General features: G+C 38.2%; 1 protein-coding gene and 1 pseudogene across 2 annotated transcripts in view; one reads left to right on the top strand and one right to left on the bottom strand.

Moving 5' to 3' along the window:
- Positions 1 to 20590, top strand: part of DNAH7 (dynein axonemal heavy chain 7) — a 270159-nt gene that overhangs the window by 157346 nt on the left and 92223 nt on the right. For both annotated transcript variants that reach the window (XM_030328070.1, XM_030328069.1), the window contains 4 exons: positions 1103 to 1449; positions 3122 to 3302; positions 6403 to 6588; positions 11217 to 11380. In XM_030328070.1, the coding sequence (XP_030183930.1) occupies positions 1103 to 1449; positions 3122 to 3302; positions 6403 to 6588; positions 11217 to 11380 (878 nt within the window). The remainder of the gene's footprint in view (positions 1 to 1102; positions 1450 to 3121; positions 3303 to 6402; positions 6589 to 11216; positions 11381 to 20590) is intronic.
- LOC115522491 lies at positions 18614 to 18745 on the bottom strand (annotated as a pseudogene).

Genomic DNA, 20590 nt, shown 5'->3' with positions numbered 1-20590 from the left:
TTCTTTAAGTTATAAATTTTAGTCCCTAAAAACAGCACATTTTTTTTGTTATAAACATCACAGAAGTGTAGAAACATGGGGGGAAAATATTTAAACTACATGGCAAACAAAAGATTAATATGCCTCTATGTGAAAAGCTCTTAAAAATCAATAAGAAAAAAATAGCCGTAAGATAAGAGAGTAAACGATATAAAGAAGTAATTCACAAAAGAGGAAATGCAAATAGTCAATAAACATATGAAGATCTATCCTACTTCATTTATATTTTAAGAAATACAGATTAAAATATTTCTTTTGCCTGTCAGAATGCCTGGCATTGTTGCTAAGGGTATATGTAGTAAAACAGGCATCCTTATATACTTTATGGAGAGTAGTTTGTCAATATGTGTCCAAAGCTTTAAAAACAAAAGACATAAAGTTCTTAATTCAGCATGGAAATTATAATAGTAAAAAATAGAGGAAGAAACATAGGGCATGAGACTTATGGTTCATATCTATACATCAGAAGGTCATGCAGCCATTAAAATGAAGTGTTTCATAGCATGAAAGGATGTCCGCTATATATTGTTATTGAAATATAAAAAGTTTTAAAACAGCATTATGTTATGTATACTATAATTCCATTGGTCAAAATGTAGCATATACACTAATTTGTAGCCTATATGTACACAGAAGAACATAGGGAAGAAATGTAAATAAAAATATTTCCAGTAGTTAACTAGCTAATATGGGATTATAGGAGACTTTTGTTTGTATAATTTCTCTGTATTTTCTAACGTTTACATCTATTGCTTTTATAGTTTTTAAGAAGCTATAAAACTCTTATTTTGCAACAGTCAGATCTCTCTTAAGCATTTTCGAAGTAGACTTTATGTCATAAGTAATCTCACATTAAGGTATCTTTCCATTTTTCTTTTTCATGTTTAACTTTGGGACAAACTTCTCAATGCTTTTTGGCACAATTCTATCACTGCCACTATTTCTACACAATGAACAGAATGAGTTTCTGTATCTTATGGTTTAGTTTGAAAATAGGAGCCGATTATGAGTCATGCATAAACAAACAGTTCTTTCCTCATACTTAGCATGTTGTTATTTCAAGGACATTACAGTGGTAAAATCCATGAAGAGTCCTCCTGCTGGTGTCAAGCTTGTTATGGAAGCTATATGCATCTTGAAAGGCATCAAAGCTGACAAAATCCCTGACCCAACAGGTTCAGGAAAAAAAATAGAGGATTTCTGGGGTCCAGCTAAGAGACTTCTTGGTGACATCCGATTTCTACAGTCACTTCATGAATATGACAAGGACAACATTCCAGCAGCTTATATGAATATCATAAGAAAACATTATATTCCAAACCCAGATTTTGTTCCAGAAAAGATTAGAAATGCTTCCACGGCAGCTGAAGGTCTGTGCAAATGGGTCATAGCAATGGATTCATACGATAAGTAAGTACTGACTGAAAAAAACCCCACAGGGGCTCCTGGGTGGCTCAGTCAGTTGAGCGTCCAACTTCAGCTCAGGTCATGATCTCACAGTCTGTGAGTTCGAGCCCTGCATCGGGCTCTGTGCTGATGGCTCAGAGCCTGGAGCCTGCTTCCGATTCTGTGTCTCCCTCTCTCTCTGCCCCTTCCCTGCTCATGCTCTGTCTCTGTCTCAAAAATAAATAAAAACATTAAGAAAAAAAACATTTAAAAAAACCCACAAAACCCTGCTATGTTTTATTTTCCCATTTGGTCATTTAGAGAATATAAAACTTAAAAGCTATACAGGTGAGAGGCTCCTTGGAAAATCACATCTAATACCTGCTGTATGTGTACATATCTACTGGAGGCAAGACTGTACCAGTGATAGGGTATAACAGAGTGTGCTGAAACTTTTTTGGACTCAGGAACCCTTTATACTCTTAAAAATTCTTGAAGACACCAAACCCTTTTGCTTATCTACCATATTAGAAGTTGAAATGGAGAAATTTGAACAACTATTAATTCATAAAAACATTACATGTTACATAAGTAACTTGTTTTTTTAATCCACATTTTTCACACAAAAAAATTATGAAAACAGTAGTGGTGTTTTATAGTTTTGTAAATCTCTTTGATATGTGTCCAATAGAAGACAGCTGGACACGCCAATCTGTTTCTTCAATCTGTTGCAATATATTGTTTCAATTGAAGTATATGAAGAAAATACAGCCTAAACACAGACGTTTTAGTTGGACACTAGAGGATCTCATGGACTCCCTGAAGGGGATGAAGCATGCCTTGGACCACATTTTGGAAACCACTAGTGTAATATATATTCTTTGTGAGACAACGAGCCTTTTTTTGATGATTGTGTGAGAATATATATATATATATATATATATATATATATATATATATCTTTTACAAAACAGAAATTACTGGTTTATTCTTCAAAGAGCAACAGTTACAGGAAGTCTTTCAAACTCCTACACCGTTTGAGTAATTGTGCATATATATTACACACTGCGTATATTTTGGATCATGATATGTTAATGATGAAGTTTAATTTAATATTTTGACATTTATTTAGAATATTTTGACATTTAGTTAGAAAGCTAACACCACTGACTCCATTTTCCCAATAGATGATAATTTAGATCCATTCTTTTTCTTATATTTTCCCTGCTGTTACCAACCTACATACTTATAAGACGGCTGGTTTTAGTTAAAGGTATATTCTGAAAATGTTTAAAAAGCAAAATGACGTAGATAAAACACCTCACCCTCTCCTACAAATTAAGCCCTAACGAATCAGAATGTTTTCTGCAAACACTGTAATATTTTGCACGAATACACAGTTCTCCTTTTGTAAAATCACCAATATTCATACTGTCAATAATCTAATATTTTACCGTGAGTAAAAAAATTACTTATTTGAAAATGTTATGCATATTTGGTATCCGTTTTAATCATCATTTCTTAAGTGCTGGGGTCAGGTTTGATTTTTAGATGAAATCTAGACTATAGGAATCAGGGTCAGTTTTGCATAAAGATATGTTCTGAGGTTTGGTAAGGATAGAAAAGCAAATTCAGTGATAGGAAGTGCACTACAGTATAAAATGTATATCTGACTTTCTAATTTTCCTTTTTGCAGAGTGGCAAAAATAGTAGCTCCCAAAAAGATAAAACTGGCTGCAGCTGAAGGGGAGCTTAAAATCGCGATGGATGGTCTTAGAAAGAAGCAGGCAGCCCTACAGGAAGTTCAGGCCAAGCTGGCCAAGCTTCAGGATACGCTGGAACTAAACAAACAAAAGAAGGCAGATTTGGAAAACCAGGTATGTGATAATATAGACAAATATGGGAAAATCTTCATTACTTTAATAAGCATGATGTTTCTTGTAGCAAATAACAGCAACAATCCTGTTTTCTTCCGGGTTGGGGAAGTTGCCATTGGCAAATTATGGCCCACAGGCCAAATCCACCATTGCCGTTTCTGCATGACCCGTAAGCTAATAACGGTTTTGAAATTGTAAAATAATTCTCCATGTTATAGATCAGGAAACGGAGAACCAAAAAATTAAGTGACTTAGGCTGTGTAAGAGTTAATGGCACAGCTGAGATCAGAACTCAACACCAAGAACCATACTATGTCCACTGAAAATGATTCTGAGACTAAAAAGATTGCTCTGCCTTGGTGATAATGTTTGTAACAAACAACTGCTCAAATCTGATTACGTTCCAGGAAAAAGAAGTCAAAGTATTTTATAACAGTCAATGTTTATTGAGTGCTTACTAAGTGCAAGTCACTGTTTTGGGAGCAGTATGTACTATCTCATTTATTCTCAAAACAGCCTTCTGAAGGAGGTAGTCTCTTTGTATCATTTTGAAGAAACTAAAGCACAGAAAGTTAAACAATTTGCCTGTGGTCAACCCAGCTTCCAGGCATTAAGGCTAAAATCTGAACGAAGACAGTCTGACTCTAATATTTCTGTCTTTACCACAGTAGCAGACTGTTTCTTCCTATAGGATATAACCACAAATTCCATATTTGTACAAATATATGACATTGTGCTAATCTTTAGAAATATTGCTTATTACAGGGCATGATTTCCAAGGGGTCAGATTTAATTTAAATAATAAAATACGTGGGTATATAGTTTACTATAAACATTGTCAATTCTGCTATATGTTTGAAACTTTTATCTTTCATGATAAAATGTTAGAAATCATGGTCATGTAAAATGAACATATGCTTATATGTGGACCAAAAATCTGCTTTTGGAGGAAAAATTTTAGTTAAAATATTTTCACTTAGTAATTTCTGATGGTAACTTTATTGTAATCTGAGACATGATTCAGTTGATTATAAACATTATTGGAAAAAGAATGAAGAAGGAAACTAGGAAGACAGAAGATATTAAAAGAAGAAAAATTAAAAGAGAAAGGATTTAAATTTAGGAAGTACCAAAATTTTTACCAATTACATACCATTTGCTTTTTTAAACTTATCTTTAGATAAACTAATTTAGTAGTTTATATCTTTTGGTCTAAAAGCATTTATTTAATATCAATATTTTTTTAACTTTTTTTTTTTTTTTACATTTATTCATTTTTGAGAGACAGAGAGACAGAGCACAAGTCGGGGAGGGGCAGAGAGAGAGGGAGACCCAGAATCTGAAGCAGGCTCCAGGCTCCGAGCTGTCAGCACAGAGCCAGACGCGGGGCTCGAACCCACAAACCGTGAGATCATGACCTGAGCCAAAGTTGGATGCCCAACTGACTGAGCCACCCAGGTGCCCCTTTAATATCAATATTAATAGCATTAGGAAGGATGTCTGGGTGGCTCAGTGTCCCACTTCAACTCAGGTCATGATCTCATGGTTCAAGAGTTCGAAACCCACATCAGACTCACTGATGTCAGCACAGAGCCCACTTCAGATCCACTCTCCCCCTTTCTCTCTGTCCCTTCCCCCTCCCTCCCTCTCTCTCTATCTCTCTGTCAAAAATAAATAAACATTTAAAACAAAATTTTTTAATGCATTAGGAAAAAGTATAAGCGAAATTCTTACTCCACAATAATCTACAAGTCTCTGCTTTTATCAGCTGTTTACTACTTCTCTTCATGTAATTCATTTTATTTTGAACCTTAAGCTAACTTTTACTTAGTTTTGTTTTTATCCAAGAATAATGATGCTAAGTCATTTAAAATTAAACTAAAATAATTTAGGCATTCTACTGGAATATTGCCATTGCATGGGTTGAAATGGCTTTTCTCCAAGTTTTCCACCGTCATAATTATCCTTTTTCTTTTAATCACATTGCTCAATTACATATAATCAAATTTGGTTGACAGTCTTCTGCACAAAGTAGGCTCTCAGCTATTGATTGATGTCCTAATTGAAGGTTAATTGCAAGTGTGTGACAAGGTTGACACAATTTAACAACTTGAAAATTATGCTTCCAAGTAAGCATAAATTATTACTACTTTTAAACATTTAACCTTTAAAATCATGATTAAGTTGGTGTGCCTGAGTGGTGCAGTTGGTTGAACATTGAACTCTCCATCTCGGCTCAGGTCATGATTTCACAGATTGTGAGTCTGAGCCCCACTTAGGGTTCTGCAGTGATGGAGCAGAGCCTGCTCAGGATTCTGTCTCTCCTTTTCTCTGCCCCTCCCCCACTTGTGCAGGCACGTGCGTGCTCACTCTCAAAATGGATAAACTTAAAAAAATTAAACAAAATTATCATTAAGTCAGCCATAAGTTAGATGAGGAGAAGATTTTGATGGAATATTTGAAACAAAATACATTTAGAGTATTTAAAATGGAGGAAGAACATACTCACGAGAAAGTTCTTTATTACTTAACTAAATTGCAGTATTTCCTGCTGTAGATCATTTCCTTAAATAGAGCTATTCTTGGGGTGCCTGGATGGCTCAGGAGGTTAAGCATCCGACTTCGGCTCAGGTCATGATCTCATGGTCTGTGAGTTTGAGATCTGCATGAGGCTCTGTGCTGACCGCTCAGAGCCTGGAGCCTGCTTCAGAATCTATGTCTCCCTCTCTCTCTCTCTCTGCCCTCCCCCGCTCACGCTCTCTCTCAAAAAATGAATAAACATTTTAAAAATGAGAAAATAGAGATATTCTTGCACTACATGATGAATATCCATTATGAATTTCATAAACTGTATATACTTTATTATACATGCTTATTGTACATACTTTATTATGAACATTTTAAAACATGTCATGGAGTTTTCAGTCTTGACGTAGCTGGAAAGTGACATAGCTCACATTTTTTTAAAGAGTTAAAAAAATTCCAGATGAAAGTTTGTAAATAAAAAAATAATTTATCTCCGAGGGCAAAATCTTGCAGAATTTTCAATTTATTTTACTTGTGGATGTTGAGAAAAGCTGACTTTTTTTTTTCTTTTAAGGTTGACTTGTGCAGCAAAAAGCTAGACCGAGCCGAGCAGTTGATTGGAGGCCTTGGGGGTGAGAAAACGCGATGGAGCCTTACAGCTCTGGAGCTGGGCCAGTTGTACATCAACCTGACAGGTGATATCCTCATTTCCTCAGGAGTTGTTGCTTACCTTGGCGCCTTTACATCTAACTATCGACAGGTAAAGAATACTAGTTGATTTCTAAGGTCTCTTCCTGACCCTCTCGTTATAGCCAGCACTTATCTCATCTTAGAGGATTTTGTTTGCTTGCTTTTTGTTTTTTTGGTAAGTATGGGAAGTGAAGTGTTTCCAAGTGATTTGTAGTTGTGTATCTTAGTTATTCTATAAATTGGCTTGATAGCCAGAAGATGCTATATCAAATATTCTTCTGAAATCAAATTGTTTTAGAAACAAAAAGATTGACTCCAAAAGGTAACATGAAATGGTAGACCCTGATGATAAAATTTTAGTTCCTAAACAACTATAAAGATACCAGGATTTTTTACATCTTTGTGTGTGTGTGTGTGTGTGTGTGTGTGTGTGTGTGTGTGTGTGTTTAATCAACTTCTCCCTATGAGTTTCAGTAATGGATTATTTCAAAAATCACTTCAGAGACTGAAAGTTTAGGGGAGGAAAAGGCAAGCTGGCTTAGAACCAAATAGATTCTTTCCTTGGAAAACAAATACCAAGGGACGCCTGGGTGGCTCTGTCAGTTAAGCGTCTTTAAGCATCTGACTGTTGACTTGTGTTGAGGTCATGATCTTACGGGTTCGTGAGATCAAGCCCCACTTTGGGCTCTGTGCTGACAGTGTGGAGCCTGCTTGGGATTCTCTCTCTCTCCTCTCTGTCTGCTCCTCCCCTGCTTACGCACACGTACATGCTCTCTCTCAAAGTATATAAACATTAAAAAGAAAGAAAGAAGGCAAATACTGTGTTTTCTGCTTCAAATTTCCACCGCTTTGATGGATTCTGCCTCCTCTCTTCCCCCTTCTCTATAGCAACCTAGACTTTAACTTTTTTAATGAGTCGCTGTTGTCTCAGTTCCTTCCTATGAATTCATTCTGTCCTGCTCTGATCCTCTCGTGGGTCAGGGCAGCTGGCAGATCACACCCCATCGGAAGTTTCCCATTCAGTAGTAAGCAGAAGGTGATTGTGGCAACTCGTTGTCTGCCCAGATGCCCTCCTGGCTTCCTGAGCTTCCGTGTCCAACAACCAGCGCCTGTGGCTCTTTTTTGGCAAACTTCCCTTGGGTTCTTAGAATTCACGTTGCCCAGGGCGTGGAGAGCCAGAATTGCTGAGATTTATTTCCCTTGAGGGCAGGCCTGGATGAAAGACTGACAGGAGTGGGAGCATGAGAGTCTGTGTCCCTTCCTGCTGGTTGGAACGACTCTAAGTAGTAACTCACACTCCCTGTGGGACCAGCTGAAGCCACCTGCAGCACAGTGCTGGCTGATCCCTCACCTTCTACTAGCTGCTCCCCAGTCCTCTTACTGCTTCCCCTCACATCCTTTCTTTAATAAATCACTTCACATAAATCTTCATTTCAGAGTTTGCTTCTGGGAAACCCAGCTGAGACAAAAAAGCCTTCACAACAATTTTGGTTCTTTTCTCGCATCAAAACCTCTGGATACCAAGAGCCCTCCATAAATAGCTGGATCCCCTCCCTCCAAGCTTCATCTGAGTGGTTGTTAATTATTCATCAACCCCTTTGTAAAATTTCTGGTTCTGTCTATAAATAAAACACAGACAACTCCAATTCTTCTAGGATAATGGGGCCCGCAGTACTTCAGCTGCTGTGCCCATGCCCATCTGTAAAACAGAATCCTGTCGTGCTATAAGCCCTAGAGTTGAATTAATTAGAACTTTTTCACTTTTCCGGCCAACGGTTAAAGTCAAAACTGTTGTGGTGGTGGTGGTGGCTGTTTTCTCCAAGATGACACTCCTAATGGCCACTTTTTAAATTTCTACTATCCAGTGTACCACCAGAGTATTAGGCAAGGCTCTTGGCTTCTATGTAGAGATGCTTGTTCAGAGCACCTCGTGTTCATTTCAGCTCTTCTCTGCCACTATACCCCTTTAGATATGTAACTGGGCCACTTCAATTTCTAACCCAGAATTATGGTAACATACCATACCTGTCAACGATGAACAGTAACTATTGCTTTCGCTTTCGCTACTGCTTTCCCATATCTCTGACTAGTCTGCCAAGACCAGCATCAAGCTATATTTGACGAAGCCTTCAGATCTTCCCCCAAAGTCTACAGGCCGCCCCACAGCCTGACAACAAAGAGATCAAAACAGGCCAGTAGGAACCGTGTATAAGAAGGCCAAATTCAAACCGGAAATGCTTGATACCCCTCCTCCCTACACAGCCACACCACTCGTTCCTGGTAACAACAGCCAACCCAAACAGAAAGCCAGATGATAATGTTTAAGTGCTCCTAAGAGGTGACATTTTTGCCCCCCATTGTTTGCCCTGCAGTGTCACACCTACAAATATGTGGCATTACGTGGCAAAGGGACTTTGTTATTAAGGTTGCTAATCAGCTGAACTTAAAATAGGAAGATCATCTTTGGGCTCGATTATAGGATATTATCCTTTTAAAGCAAAGTAAGGAAGTGCCCAAAGAATGATAGGGATGTGTAAAAGGAACATAAAATGTAGTTTAACGTTACTTCCACTGGCCACATCAGCAATAAATACTGATAGTAACATAACTCATTGAATAAAAGATGTGGGCAAAATGAGTGAAGAGGTTCAAAAGGTACAGACTGATAATTAGAAAATAAATAAGTCCTGGGATTTAATGTACAGCATGGTGACTACAGTTAATAATGATGTATTATATATTTGAAAGTTGCTGCAAGAGTAGATCTTCAAAGTTCTCATCCCAAGAAAAACCTTTTTGTAACTACGGTGATGGATGTCGACAACTTACTGTGATGAGTTCACAATATATACAAAGAGTGAATCGTCTTGTTGTACACTTGAAACTAATATCATGTTATAGGTCAGTAGAAAAGAGACCAAGTAGGTCTCTTTTCTTGAAACTAATATCATGTTTTAGGTGAGTAGAAAACAGACCAAGATAATAGAAAAAGGTCGATCTATACTGACATGAATTAATAAATTTAAAAGAATGAGTGCCTGACAAAACCTAGATATTTTCAGCTATGAGTATCTCCCCACGAAATGTTATTAATTACAAAGGGAAAGGGGAAAAAAGCAATGCAGAGGCTGTAATCCAATATTAGACAAGTACTGCCTTAACTCAGTTTTGATTCATAATAAAAACTCTGAATTCCTTTGTGTGGGTAGTTTGCTCAGCCCTCACCGCAACCATTTCCTGTATCGGGCTCTAATACTGCAGCTTATAATAGGCACTCAGCTTCCAGCAGACCTCAGATACATAACACCTGAAGATCCTTCATCACTGTACCTGAGGAATTACTCAAACTACCCAATCCCTAGGAAGCCCAGGCAATATAGCTAACCCTATCACATACTGCTTGCATATATAACTGCCTCCTACAGTTTCACCTTGCTGTTACCCTGTATCTGGGGGCAATTTCTGGTGTGGCAGCTTTCTCCCATTTGGCAGTGTAAGTAACAAAGAGTTCTGCCTTTCATCTATCTGAGTGTCTTGTGTCCCACCACCCAAAGAAGATTTAATTATACCTAAGATCATACAATTATGAGGCAGAAACCTGGCAGGCAACAGCTTAATCAAGTGATAAAAATCACTATCATCAATAAATGAACAGTCTGAAATCTTGTACCACTGATTGAGTGCAATTAGAAGAATACGACTACATTTTCTATGATATTGTTGCCAAAGATGGGTAACGTGAACTGAATCATGAGAGAACATCACAGAGACCCAACTTTGGGGCATTCTACAAACTAACTGATTGATCAAGGTCATAAAAGTCATCAACTCCCCCTAACCTGTCATGACCTTTCATGTGCAAACCTAAAGGAATGTTGGTGGAGCCTGCTCAGCAGGAGGCCAAGGGCGATGGTGGTGCCCACCATGCCCCCTCTACCAGCACCCCTCCACACACAGCATCTCATCCGCCTGTGGGCTCGTACCAACACCTCGTGTGTCTGTGCCCCTTCCCCACGTCTCTTCCTAACCTATATTTTTCCTCTGGTCATGCCTTGCACTGTTTCTGAACTCTTACATGTAACCTCAGATTGGACCTTGACTTCTAACTTTCTGAGTGTGAACCCGGACTTAAAGTACCCTTTTGGTTCCTGAGTAGCCTAGCAAACTATGCCCTAGGTGGGATATCCCAGACTCCAATGTGTATCCTGGTACATATTGTTGGTGCCTGATAGTCCTGCCATGGTCCCTTTCCCCAGGCATGTGAGAGCCAGAAAAAAAGGTTTTCATTTTTTAGTCCCCTACCAGTTCAAATTAGATTTATGCCATAATACTAAGGCTTGCTGGTTATTTGCAATTTAAAGAAAATATATAGAAAGATGATGGTCTCCAACTACTTTGTCGAGTGAAGCTTTAGAATAATAATTGGCAATTGTTTTTTTCAGATACAGCATTCTGACGTCAACTTCACTATTAAGTGATCTACCTAAAATTAACATTGGATATAGTTAATTTTCATTTGAATGTATAGTGGACCTTCTAAATAATAATTTTATTTGAAAAATCTGATAAATTATTTTTGAGGTGCAGTTGCAACAATGGTTTGTTGACTCAGGGAATAAAACATAATCAAGGAGTTGTCAAAGTATTCATTTGGTAACCTCCAGCCTCATTTTTGTATCTCTTGTGTATGTCTTAAAGAACCAAACGAAGGAGTGGACAAATTTGTGCAAAAACAATGATATTCCCTGCTCTGATGATTATTCTCTAATGGGTATCCTGGGAGAAGCAGTGACAATTCGAGCCTGGAATATTGCTGGGTTACCTTCAGACTCATTTTCCATTGATAACGGGATCATCATAATGTAAGGAAAATATTTTTCTCACAAATGATCTCTATTAATCAGTAGATTTATTTATCTGTGCATCTTTTAAACAATTATAGCTAGTAAACTTTTATTGTATTGGAAAAAAATGTACTTAAATTATTAATTAGCTAAATTAAATATGAATAATCACTTCCTTCTAGTAATATTAAAATGATGGCATATTGGAGGCTATAGTAAACAATCAAAAACCCTAATGACTTTGGCTTAATTTTTAATCAATTTTTAGCAAATAGAGCAAAGCTCTACCATGAATAAGTAAAGTCCAAACTGTTGATTCCCATAAAATTACAGGGTTTTGTTATTGCAGGTTAATGAAACGTACAATGGTGGGTTGTTGGTGGTGATGGACTCAAGTGTACCAAATTCTTAGTCCCTCCTGGGTGTGGGACCAGCTCAACTGATATGGATACATTTCTGAGTGCTGGGCTGACCGGGACTTTCAAGATAGTGGCCATTGTTCCTGGAATCTCCCAGTTAGTAGATAAATCCCATGGACATTGGGCTGGAAGAACACTGCAGGCTCACCCATCTTCACCTTTCCTCCAAGTCTTATCTCCCCAAAACCAAAAACTTCAGCCTGACCCAGTGTAAGGACAATTATGATTCATGTTACCTCCTAGTTCACTTTACCATGCACGTTCTATCACTGGGCCAGTCTTCTTGGAGGTTTTGGCATATTAAGAATAGCACAGGTAACCCGTCAGGAGAAATGTTCGGTTCTGTGTTACAAGACTTTCGATCGGTTGTTAGTTTACTACTGAAAAAGTAAGTGATGTAATAGTACTTAATTTAAAGTAAAAATGGCAAAGGCATGTGAATTTTTTAAAATTCCCTTCAAATAACCGCTACGTATGAAGATGAGTTATTCTTAAATTTTTTGGGTGTAGTATTTATTTAATTATTCCACAATTTAAAACTCTGGTGAATACATTTCTTTACTGCTCAACAAATGATCCTGACATATATATGGACTTATTTAGCATTTATTTACCGAATTGTTCTACTGGAATTTGAGGTATGTGCAATTTGAATATAAAGTAAAAATTGATAAGACCACTTAGGGAAGTTATACTCGAGACAAGCTAATCCTTACAATTGGGCCCTGAATTAATTTCAAAGCTTTCTGGTCATTAAGGCAAAAAAGAAAAGTGTGTCATATAGCTCTCATTTTTTAACTAGGTAAATTGTACTTAGACAAACTTTTTCAGGAACTAAACTTAAATGTAATTATTTTGTTGATTTGGAGAAAAGACTACAAGGCTTTTTCTTCGGGGAACTAAAATTAAGTACTGGGTGCTCTGCTCTGATAATCTAAATTAATCCCGAAGAGAAATTATAGGATCTAGATAAATGATAAATATGTACATTACTTTGCCACTGAAACAGATTTTTTTAAGTGCCTTTTTTACAAGTACAGGATAACAACTAATTTTTTTGTTAATTCCTTAACCAGGTAGGTGGCATGTAGAGTGTTTGCACTGATGTTTAATGTGAGAATACAATTAGGCATTGACCTATATGGGAGATTTCTGAAAATTTAGAAGTCTACTTTTACTTTGTCCAGCTGGACCAATTAACATCAGCCTTAAGAATAGTCACATTTTTGCTGTCTTTGCTACTGCTGTTGCTATTTTTTTCCCCTCCCAGAAAAAATACTTTGCTTTTTCCCAGCATTTGTGAATATAATTGGTCATGTCCCTCATAATGGTAGTTAGGTCTTTATTGTTTCGATTTGCAATTTATATACCTTTGTTCCACCTTGCAGGATATCTATAACCATTATATTCATTGGAGGCTAAACTGCTTCTTATTTTATAGCAAATAAATGTACTCTTTCTTTTGGGTCCAGTCATATTTCAATAATAATAGAACTATTGGTGATTATTTTTCAAGATAACAAACTCACATTTCAGGAGAGAAAGAGGTAAAACATGATGTTAATGAGCCAGAACCCCTACATTTTTGCTATTTGTTTATAGAAATGTTGAAATATTAGCAAAAAGTTATGGTAGCAACTTTACTAAGACAGAAATGTTAACCTTTTTATCCGTGGCTTATTTTGTCCATGTATTTTGGTGATCTCCTACTGAGAGGTTTCAGTAAATAGGTTTAAGGTGATCATTTTGAAGTGTCAGATAAGTATCTTATTTACTTGCCTACTGTGTTCTTCTCTTCCCCAGAGATACTTGCTTGGTAATGATAATACCTAATACCGAGCACTTACGAAAGACCTAATCCTGGGCTAAGTGCTTTTCACATGCTATCTCAACTGACTGAAGAGTTGATGATTTAGGGAAAGGGGAAGAATCTATAAGATTTAGATACATTGGATTATAATTAACTTTTGCAGCTACTGACACTTGAAGGTCCTTGGCTAATCAGAATTTCAAGGGCTAGTGATAACATTAAATGTGATTGTGTTGTATCTGAACATTTCACAGGGAAATAGTATTAACATTGTTTAACAACTTGGTAAATAAATCAGACCTATATCTAATATACCTCTGCTTTTTAAAAAATGTCTTAGTTTTCATTTCTGTAAGAGTCAGATAAATTCAGCTTATTTCAGTAGCAGTAATAACAGAGAGGAGCACCCACCTTTCATTGTCTGCTTTTATCAATTTTTATGTATGGACATGTGTAAAGAGGAAAGTAATAAAACTGTTTGAGATGCATCACCATTACACATTTAAATTTTATGTCCTTCCCTGCACAATAGTGAACATGTATTATCACTGTATGCATTTTTGGGGGCACCTGGATGGCTCAGTTGGTTAAGCGTCCAACCGTTGATTTCATCTCAGGTTGTGATCTCACGGTCTGTGACATCAGGCTCTGCACTGACAGCATGAAGCCTTCTTGGGATTCTCTTTCTTCCACCCTCTCTCTCTCTCAGAATAAATTAAAAAATCAACGTTTAAAAAATGTATTTTTCAAAAACCCCGGAGAGCACCGAATTAGAATCTTCTCTAGACCATCACAAAAGAACAAACAGTATTAAAACCTGGAATGCTGAGCCTATAAAAATTCAGTTTTCATTTGGGAGCCACTGGTTTTAAACCATTTCTGGATTCAAGAATGTTTGGTGGAGGAAGTAAGAGAGAAGATTGTGTAGAGAAAAATGTCTTATCAAAAAATAATGCAAAATAATAGTGGAGAGGAAGTAAACAGGAAATGTGGTGCTTGTTCATTTCAAATTCAGGATTTATATTCCTCGAAAGACTGAAGCTGTTTAAACCAATGTGTGTTGCATATAGCTCTCCAAAATAATTGCTGTTAAAACCAGTACATTCTTTTCTACCTACTCTGAAGAATGTCTCCTTTGAAATTTTATTCATTTAATATGTTACTCTGTCGAAGTCCTAATCTTTAAAAGCAAAATTTGCTTTAGGGGCACCTGGGTGGCTCAGCTGGTTAAGTGCTTGACTTCAGCTCAGGTCATGATCTCTCGGTCACCAGTTTGAGCCCTGCATTGGGCTCTGTGCTGACAGCTCAGAGCCTGGAGCCTGCTTCTGATTGTATATCTCCCTCTCTGTCTCTGCCCCTCCCCTGTTTGGGCATGCGTGCGTGCTCTCTCTCTCTCAAAAAATAAATAAAAACATTGAAAAAATTTTTAAAGCAAAATCTGCTTTAAAAATAAAAAAAAAAAAACAAAAATCAAAAACTGAAGTTACAACATTGTCCTGCTTTTCGATCAAAAACGTGTCATATTGGGATGCCAGGGTGGCCTAATTGGTTGAGTGTCTGACTCTCAATTCCAGCTAAGGTCATGATCTCATGGTTCATGAGTTCAAGTTCCACATTGGGCTCTGCATAGACACCATGGAGCCTGCTTAGGATCCTCTCTCTGCCTCTCCCCACTCTCTCTCTCTCTCTCTCTCTCCCTCTCACAAAAACGTAGAAAAACACAAAAATAAATAAATAAAAACTGTTTTAAAATGTCATATTGAGGGTATTATTTGGAGAAAATAAGTTTGATATAATTGTTAACTAGGTGTGGAACAGCATACCATTACCCTTTTTCCATTGAATTGCTTTTACATTTTTGTTGAAAACCAGTTATCCACATATGTGTGGGTCTTTTTCTGGATTGTTCATTCTGTTCCATTGATCTATTTGTCTTTTTAAATTTTTTTTTAATTTTTAACTTTATTTTGAGGGAGAGCAAGTAGGGGAGGGACAGAGTGAGAGTGAGACAGAATCTCAAGCAGGCTCCGTGCTATCAGCACAGAGCCCAACACGGGGCTCGAGCTCACAAACTGTGAGACCATGACCTGAGCCAAAACCAAGAGTCGGACACTTAGCCAACTGAGCCACCCAGGCAACCCTGTTTGTTTGTTTTGGTGCAAACACCACATTTTCTTGATTAGTATAGCTTTATATTAGGTCTTGAAGTTAGATTATATATCCTCCAACTTTGTTTTCCTTTTTCGGAATTGTTGTGTCTATTTTTTTTTTTTTAATTTTTTTTTTTTAACGTTTATTTATTTTTGAGACAGGGAGAGACAGAGGATGAACGGGGGAGGGTCAGAGAGAGAGGGAGACACAGAATCCGAAACAGGCTCCAGGCTCTGAGCTGTCAGCACAGAGCCCGACACGGGGCTTGAACTCACGGACTGCGAGATCGTGACCTGAGCCGAAGCCGGACGCCTAACCGACTGAGCCACCCAGGCGCCCCATGTTGTGTCTATTTTTTACCTCTCAATATAAGTTTTAGATTCAGTTTTTAAATATCTACAAAAGATCCTTCTGGGATTTTGATTGGAACTGCATTCAATCTATACATCAATCTGAGAAAAATTGACAAGTCTTCTATAAATACATCTTTATTTTTTAAGATCACCTTTGATCTCTTTCATCAGTATTTCCTTGTTAGACTTACACCCAATATGTCTTAATTTTTGTGTGCTATTATAAATGGTGCTTTAAAAAAGTTTATTCAGTTGTTCATTGTTGGTATTAGAAAAGCAATTGAGGGGCGTCTGGGTGTGTCAGTCAGTTAAGTGTCTGACTCTTGATTTCGGCTCAGGTCACGATCTTGTGGTCATGGGATTGAGCCTTACCTCAGGCTGGGCCTGGAGCCTACTTAAGATTCTATCTCTTCCTGTCTCTCTGCTCCTCCCTCCCAATAAAAAATAGAAAAAAGAAAAGCAACTGATGTTTGAATATTGACCGTGTACATTGTGACCTTGATAAATTCATTTGTTAGTTCTGTGATCTTTTATATAGGTTCATTATGATCTTGTATATAGACAATCATAATCTATGCAAATAGACACAGTTCTATTTCTTATTTTCTAAAATTATGCCTTTTATTTCTTTTTCTTGGCTTATTGTACTGTCAGGGACTTTTTATGTTTATATTGGCAAGTGTGAGAATATTTGTCATAAAAATATAATTTACAGTGTTGCACATTGTTCCTTTTACCCAATCTTAGGAGAAAGGAATTAGTCTTTCACCATGACATATTATATTAGCTGTGGGTTTTTTGTATATCCTTTTCATCAAGTAAAGGAAATTCCCTCTGTTCTTAGTTTGCCGAGGGTTCGTACCATTTTACATGTTAAATTTTGTCAAGTGCTTGTTCTGTGTCTATTGAGATATATTTTTTTACTGTTTTTCAAGCCTCAAGTTTAATAAATTTGAATAAAACCAGAAATGAGTACAATTTTCAGAAAAGTTTAGCTTTCTGATGAGGGTTTGACAACATGATATTTTTGTTTTAATGTGCAGTATGTTTTGTTTCTGGTTTTTGCAAACATGATACAATGAGCCTTACAATGTTGCACAGATGATTGGATTTTGCAGGGTCTCCTGCTAACAATTCTGAATAGTAAGATGTGCCCTGGGACCAGAGAGAACAATGTCCAGCAGAATGTTGACCAGACTTTGAATCTATAACATAGCATGACATTGCTTTTTCAAATAATTCCCTAGTACAAGTTGTTGTTTTTTTTTTTTAAATCTACTTCTAATTATCTTATGGCCATTTATCAGTGCCTAAGTGTATGCCAGGCCCATATATACTTTCATACTCTGAGGCATCTCACGGATTACTGACACAAGCGGGCACCCCAGTAAAGATGGCGGCACTGCCTGCTCTCTTGCCAAGTAGCGCACGGGCCTAGATGGTACCTGAGGTCTGCCTTCCACTCTGTTCTTTCTCTTCCATCCCTTCGTGCCAACCTGCACACGTTACTGCCTCTCTTTAAAAACAATTCTGCAGGGGCGCCTGGGTGGCTCAGTCGGTTGAGCGTCCGACTTCAGCTCAGGTCATGATCTCACACTCCGTGAGTTGGAGCCCTGCTTCGGGCTCTGTGCTGACAGCTCAGAGCCCTGGAGCCTGCTTCAGATTCTGTGTCTCCCTCTCTCTCTGCCCCTCCCCTGCTCATGCTCTGTTTCTCTCTCTGTCTCAAAAATAAATAAATAAATAAATAAAATAAATAAAACTCATTTGGTTTGTTTTCATAGCCTGATACCAGAACCGTGGTGCAGTACCAAATTCTTGCACTAATTTCTATGAAGCAAGCTATCTGTGTACCCTTGCTCATCTGACCGAGCTACTAATACGAGCTAACATTTATTGGGGCATAATGTATGGCAGACACTAATAGGCTCTTTTTATCTTCTCAATCTTCTTAAAAGCTCTATGGAATAGATACTATTGTTACCCACGTAACTTACAACTCAGAAGTCTGATAAGCCTCAAAGAAGTAAAGTTGTCCAAGGATGAAAAGATTATTTCCTTCAAATGTTGATCAAGAATATCAGTGACTTACAAACCATGTCATTTCAGAAATTGAAAGAATTTATGAAAAGTTTATTTCTGCCTTGGCCAGCGGACATCAAACAATCTGTTTTTTTTTTTTTTTTATTCTTACTGTATTTTTAAGTAAACTCTACACCCAACGTGGGGCTTGAACTCCGTGACCCTGAGTCATTTGCTCTACCAACTGAGTCAGCCAGGCGCCCCAAACTATCTTAACTTTTAAAGCTGACTTTGTTAGGGCCTCTGGCAAGCTCAGTCCACAGAGCATGTGACTCTTAATCTCTGGTCATGAGCTTGAGCCCGACATTGGGTGTGGAGCCTACCCAAAAAAGAAAAAAAATAAATAAAAAGAAACTTTGCTGTTTCTCCAAACATTTTTGGGATCATGCATTCACTGGGAGCCAGCAAGTGCCCCAAAGAAAAATCTCCAAATTGTGAAGAAAATAGGCATATTTCCTTTCAGAAAAATTAAAGCTAAAATGTTTAGCTATATATATTTTTTTACCCCTTTTAGCAGTAACTGTGCCTTGCATAAACCTCATTGGCTACGATACTGCCACTGCACAAAGCTAGCATGTTTAGCAATTGAAGAGTTCTCCCCCCCACCCCCCACAACTACCCCGCAAATAGAGTGCCTACATTGTAGCGACTCAGGAAGAGGCAGGCTCCCTCCTTCCAAATCACCTCCATCAGAGAACACCCGCTGCTGAGTAGCAAGTTAGAGGTTTGGATTCAATGCCCCATACAAGGAGTCTTCAAAGTGTTAGACCTTCAAGTCTGGCCTATGGCGAAAAAAAATGTTAATTTCGGAGTGAGGAAATAGTGCTTTAGGACCACTGACTCCAAACCTACATCCTTCAGAACTCCAAGAAAATAGGCCAAGTACCTATCTACCTCAGGGCTGTGGGCCCCAAGATGCTTGGAGTTATCCTCAGGTGTAATTACTTTCCGTGATGCCCTTCTTCCTTGACTTCCTTGACTTCTGGCACAATGATGCCAATGCTGTCTCTCAGTCACTAACACTATTCTGTCTTTGAGAATTTCAGATGATGATACAGGTCTGGTTCAATTCTTCCTTTTGCATTTATATTTGGGGGCTCCTGTTCGGGTGTTTTTGTTTTGTTTAAGCAGGCTCCATGCCCAAAGTGGGGCTTGAACTCATGACCCCAAAATCAAGAGTTGCATGCTCTAACCACGGAGCCAACCAAGTGCCCCTTAATTCTTCCTTTACATTTAGGGAAGACTGCTGTTTCCTATGCTAGTTTTATGTGCTCTAATATAGTGTCAAAAACTACAAACACATTGAAATTAAAACATGAAATCTTAGGAATCAAAAATAACCCAGGGGCAAAAATAAATAAAATAAATAAATAAATACCAAATAAATAAAATCTTAAGGGGCACATGGCTAGCACAGGCAGCAGAGCATGTGACTCCCGATCTCGGGAGTCATAAGTTCAAGACCCACATTGAGAATAAAGGTCACTTAAAAAAAATTTTAAGAACAATTTTTTTTTAAAAAAAAATTTTTTTTCAACGTTTATTTATTTTTGGGACAGAGAGAGACAGAGCATGAACGGGGGAGGGGCAGAGAGAGAGGGAGACACAGAATCGGAAACAGGCTCCAGGCTCTGAGCCATCAGCCCAGAGCCTGACGCGGGGCTCGAACTCCTGGACCGCGAGATCGTGACCTGGCTGAAGTCGGATGCTTAACCGACTGCGCCACCCAGGTGCCCCAAGAACAATTTTTAAAAAAATAACACAAGGGCCAAAACCCTGGTGGTAAGCTAGTCAACAGTGTAGCTCATATGCACCTCTCCATCTCACCCTTCCCAGAGGCAAGGTCAGGGCATCCATGGTCCAGTTGTCCAGTTTGAAGTAGCACCTAAACCAAAACCAAGCCAGATTGTTCTATCCAAAAGAAGCCCAAGTGTCTTCTGCAAAATAAGTTCCGTGTAAGTCGGAGGCAGACCCCAGGCCAGCGGGGGATGTCGTTCACTCAGCAGCAGGGTGATATTTGGAGATTAATATTGAGAGCTATGCATGGTGTGGATACCGTCAAGAATCTGCTGTAGCTCCTAACCTTCAAACCGCCCCTCCGGGCTTGGGGTCAGAGCCTTCCACTCCTCAGCAGGCTCTGGGCAAATGTTGGCCAAACAGGCCAACTCAGACTTAAGAAGCTTCTCCTAAAGCAACAAGCTACGGACACTGGCAATGGACTCTCCTGTTTTTGAAATGACCGAAACGGGCTGTGACATTTAAAGTTTTCATGAAGACCTCAGGAAGTCCCTATGCAACCTCTGTACTCTCATTCTGTGGCTTTCGATGCTCCAGGAGCATATGAACTTTTGAATTGAGTAGTGTCTCAGCTGTTTCATACTCTCTGGGAAAGATGCTGTTGAGGCATCCTCCTCCG

Source organism: Lynx canadensis, chromosome C1 (genome assembly GCF_007474595.2).
Source record: "Lynx canadensis isolate LIC74 chromosome C1, mLynCan4.pri.v2, whole genome shotgun sequence".
Classification (NCBI taxonomy): domain Eukaryota; kingdom Metazoa; phylum Chordata; class Mammalia; order Carnivora; family Felidae; genus Lynx; species Lynx canadensis.
Note: the sequence above shows the minus strand (reverse complement) of the source record. Positions and strands in the feature narration are given on the sequence as shown.